General features: G+C 31.8%; 1 protein-coding gene across 1 annotated transcript in view; it reads right to left on the bottom strand.

Moving 5' to 3' along the window:
* LOC106679175 (sorting nexin-4) overlaps positions 1–2,677 on the bottom strand; it is a gene marked incomplete at its 5' end in the record, with an annotated part of 17,151 nt that extends 14,474 nt beyond the window's left edge. The window contains 2 exon segments of the mRNA XM_067051690.1: positions 2,190–2,295; positions 2,461–2,677. Of these exon segments, the coding sequence (XP_066907791.1) occupies positions 2,190–2,295; positions 2,461–2,677 (323 nt within the window).
* Between the last annotated feature and the right edge of the window lie 1,082 nt (positions 2,678–3,759).

Below are 3,759 nucleotides of genomic sequence, written 5' to 3' on the forward strand. Positions count from 1 at the left end.
ATGGTCCGGATGTGGTCGAAGTAAAAATTCAAATAGTGATAAAATTATTTAATTTGAGCCAACGTTTTGCCCCACGCAGCAGGGCTTCATCAGGGCTAAAAAAGATTTACATTTCAAAAATAACGTATTACTTAACTACCAATCCCCAAAACTTCTGAATCCTCTCTCTACCTTCCATTCTATTTTGTACTTACCTGCATTCAGTAAGGTAGGTGTCCTATTTTGTTCATTATTTTCCTTTATTCTTGATTTTAATCTTATTCCCTTTTTCCATCTCTTAGTATGTATTGTATTTCTATATATCTTTTTAATCTACTTTTTACTTATTATTATTTCTGTTTTCATTAATTGTCTAAAACCATGGGGTTTTCTTATTCAATTTTACATTTCATTATACATATTTTTTAATTTCTTTAATTTACATTGGTTATTTCAATAGTAGTTATCGTAACTTTGTCACCTCATTTACTGGTACTGGTACTGGGATTTGGCGGGGGGAACAAGTCCAGCAAGTGGGTCTAGTGGTCTTTTTGCCAACCCCTGGTGGCTACCTGAGTTGCTGCCGTGTAATGACCAAGGTGAGAGAGATAAGATTCATTCTTTGGGACCGCTGAAAAATCAATTTTAACTGCCTGAGGAGGAAATCAAACCCACAACATTCCGAACCGAACGCACTGGGACCTGTGACCCAACTAGCATGGCTGACACGTCCCTCACCTCATTTTAGTGTTTGTATCATTTTTAGCCCTAATGAAGCCCTGCAACATGTGGCGAAATATTGGCTCAAATTAATTAGTTTTATTACTATTGGAGTTTTTCTTTGACTGCACCCGGACCATTTTCCTACAAACGGTCAATCAACGATCTTCCAGTAAAATTAATTATTTATAATATCAGTAAATAACAAATAATAAAAGTATTTCAAGAATCATTATAACATGCCAAATTATAATAAAAAAAAATGGAATGAAAATAAATAAAATTCATCATTTATATTTTATTCCATTTTTGGATTCGACTTATCTTGAAACGTAAAACTTCAAATGTTACAGAAGGTTTACATTTTGATTTCTTGATCAATTACAATAATTCAGAGTACAAAGTTCAATACAGTATATCTTTGCTAATATTGGTTCGATTTTAATGATTTTCTTTTTCATAATTATGCGAGATAGTTGACCGTAGATGATGAATGAGGAGAAGATGGTTGGGGGTGCAGTCAATGAAAAACACAAATAAGTACGATTAACTTATTTGTGTTTTTCATCGATTTTCTTTTTCATTTTTCAGGAATTTAATTACCTTTCAAATAACCACTACACCAATAAGAAGTAAAATGTAAATTTTGGGGAAATTTCATCAAAATTGTTAGAGACATTTCGGCACTAAATTTTATACAGAAACACATTTTTGTTTATCACACAGCAGCTATCAGGCACGTAAGTCTCAAGCTGGTACATGTGGAGTGCACTCCACAGACCAATTTCTCCTTATATTGAATTTACAGTCAATAATAAACACATCATTACTATAAGGATAATCTACAATGATGAGTAGATCTAAATTTAAATGAAATCTTTTCATCTATATATTTATTTGATATTTTTTTTTATCTTATTGAAAGTAAAGTCCATTTACTTATAGATAAATATATAATAAGTGGGAGCATGTATGGCTCAGTGATAAGGCTCTGTGCTACTAACTCGAACTAGTGTTCGAATCCAGCTGTGATAGATAATTATTTATGCTATTACTGTAGCCGGGTGTCAACTTTGTGGGTTCAGGGGTTCTCCAGAGTCCACCCATCCTCATAAAGTGGGTACCCTTAAAGGGGGAAAACTCCAGGGGTCGAGTGTGATTTTAACCAAATCACCTTCTTGCACAACCATTGGTCTAGTAATAGTACTTCCTTACAAAGTACTGCACCCCTGACCCTGCATGGGTTGGAATGGTGCAGTTTCTTTATTATGTACTAAGTAGAGGTGGTGGTGGTGGTTCAACTTTTATAAAATAATATTGAAAATATGGATTTTATATTGAAGGTCTTATTTTAAAAAGATTTATTTTTATGGATAACTTTAAATCAAACATTTTGATTATTTTTACCAATTTATACTTCATACTTTTTCCAATTGAGAATAAAACTTATTTTGAGAATTATTATACAAAAAACAAAAAATGTAACAAACCGATATCTTTAATACTGTTTCTCCAACCTTCTTCTTCTTGTAGAAACATTAGGAACATAGAATCCTTACTAACAATAGGGTGAGATGCGATGCGGTGCAAAAATGTCTGTAAATATAAAAATAACTAAATTATAGTAATAATTAATTAAATATTATAGTAATTTTTTTTTGCAACTTGTTAAATGGAGCTCAATAAAAGATTTTTATATAAAACTATTTTCAGTAAGTTATTTTTAAAGATAAATATTTTAATAATATAGCAAAACTGAACCTCCAATGCTGCCCTTCTCCTATCAATAAAGTCAGGATCGAAGGTATCATTCGAGTTTCCAAGAACGGGGAATGAATGTTTTTTTTCAGGTAACGGAGGTACGACGGCCCAAGGATATGTGGAGCACAGATAGTGCCGTAACTGTTCAAATTCTGAATATCTTCTCCATATTTGACCCAATCCATGTTCAGTAATTTCCCAGCTGTTGTCAGTTATTCTAAACATAAGTACAAAGTTATGGTAAATAATGTAATGGAAAATAAAAAATAACATAACAAAATAATTATCTTAAAACAATTTGAAACATTTTCTTTTTGTTTTTTTTACTAGTTTATTATGCAGCCATTGAGATATATCTTAACTTCTTAATAGTTTTTTTATTGCCGCTTTCTACTCATCAAAAAATGTAAATTGCTTAAAAAAATAGAAGCATTGAATTTATTTTTGGAATCAGGTTAGAGTGTATGTCTACTTTTTTGTTGCTTGGGAGGTCTGCTACCACCTTTTAAAAAAATTAATTCATGTTTTCCAAGAATACCTCATTCAACATTGTACTTCTTAATTATAGTATCGCCAATTTAGAATAATAATTTATCTAATATTAAAATACTGTTATTCATTTCAAAAAGTAATCTCATAATGTACAGATTAAAAAGCATTTTTTGCATGATTAATGATGAGGAAACTGTAACTTCGTTCCTTCAGGATAAAAAACTTTCGTTCTTTCGAACCCCTAAACTTTGTCTTTCCATTTCAAGGCTAATTAAAAACAACACTGCAAAAAAAATTAGGAGATGCCAACTTCATTTATACTGACGGCTCCAAGCACTCGGAGTGCTGGTCAATGATTTTATTGCCCTCATTGGGCAGAAGATAGAATTTAGATGGAGGAAAATGTGGGCAAAGGTTATCGGTAATAAATTAAGGAAAATTAGAAGTGATGTCACCCCTTGGATATCATCAACTGTAAATGTGCAGAGAGAGGAGGTCATTTTGACGCGCCTTTGAATAGGTCATACACCGACGGTTATCTTATAGCCTGCGATTCTCCACCTCTCTGTTCAGTGTGTGGTCAAAGGTACAGCCCAAAAGTCTTAAAATACAAGTATATCCTTTGCTAATTTGAAAATTATGACAATAATAAGCCATAAGTGGTTGATGCCTTAAAATAATTAAATAAAAAAAAGACAACTTTTGTTCCTTTAGAATAAAGAACTTTTACCAAGTATGAAGGTATGTTCAAACGACCATGAAATGAATCTTTATTTTGGTAAAGAAATATATTGAAGATGCTACAGA

The sequence above is a fragment of the Halyomorpha halys genome, unplaced genomic scaffold, assembly GCF_000696795.3.
Source record: "Halyomorpha halys isolate HHAL.00 unplaced genomic scaffold, Hhal_1.1 Scaffold181.1, whole genome shotgun sequence".
In the NCBI taxonomy this organism is placed as follows: domain Eukaryota; kingdom Metazoa; phylum Arthropoda; class Insecta; order Hemiptera; family Pentatomidae; genus Halyomorpha; species Halyomorpha halys.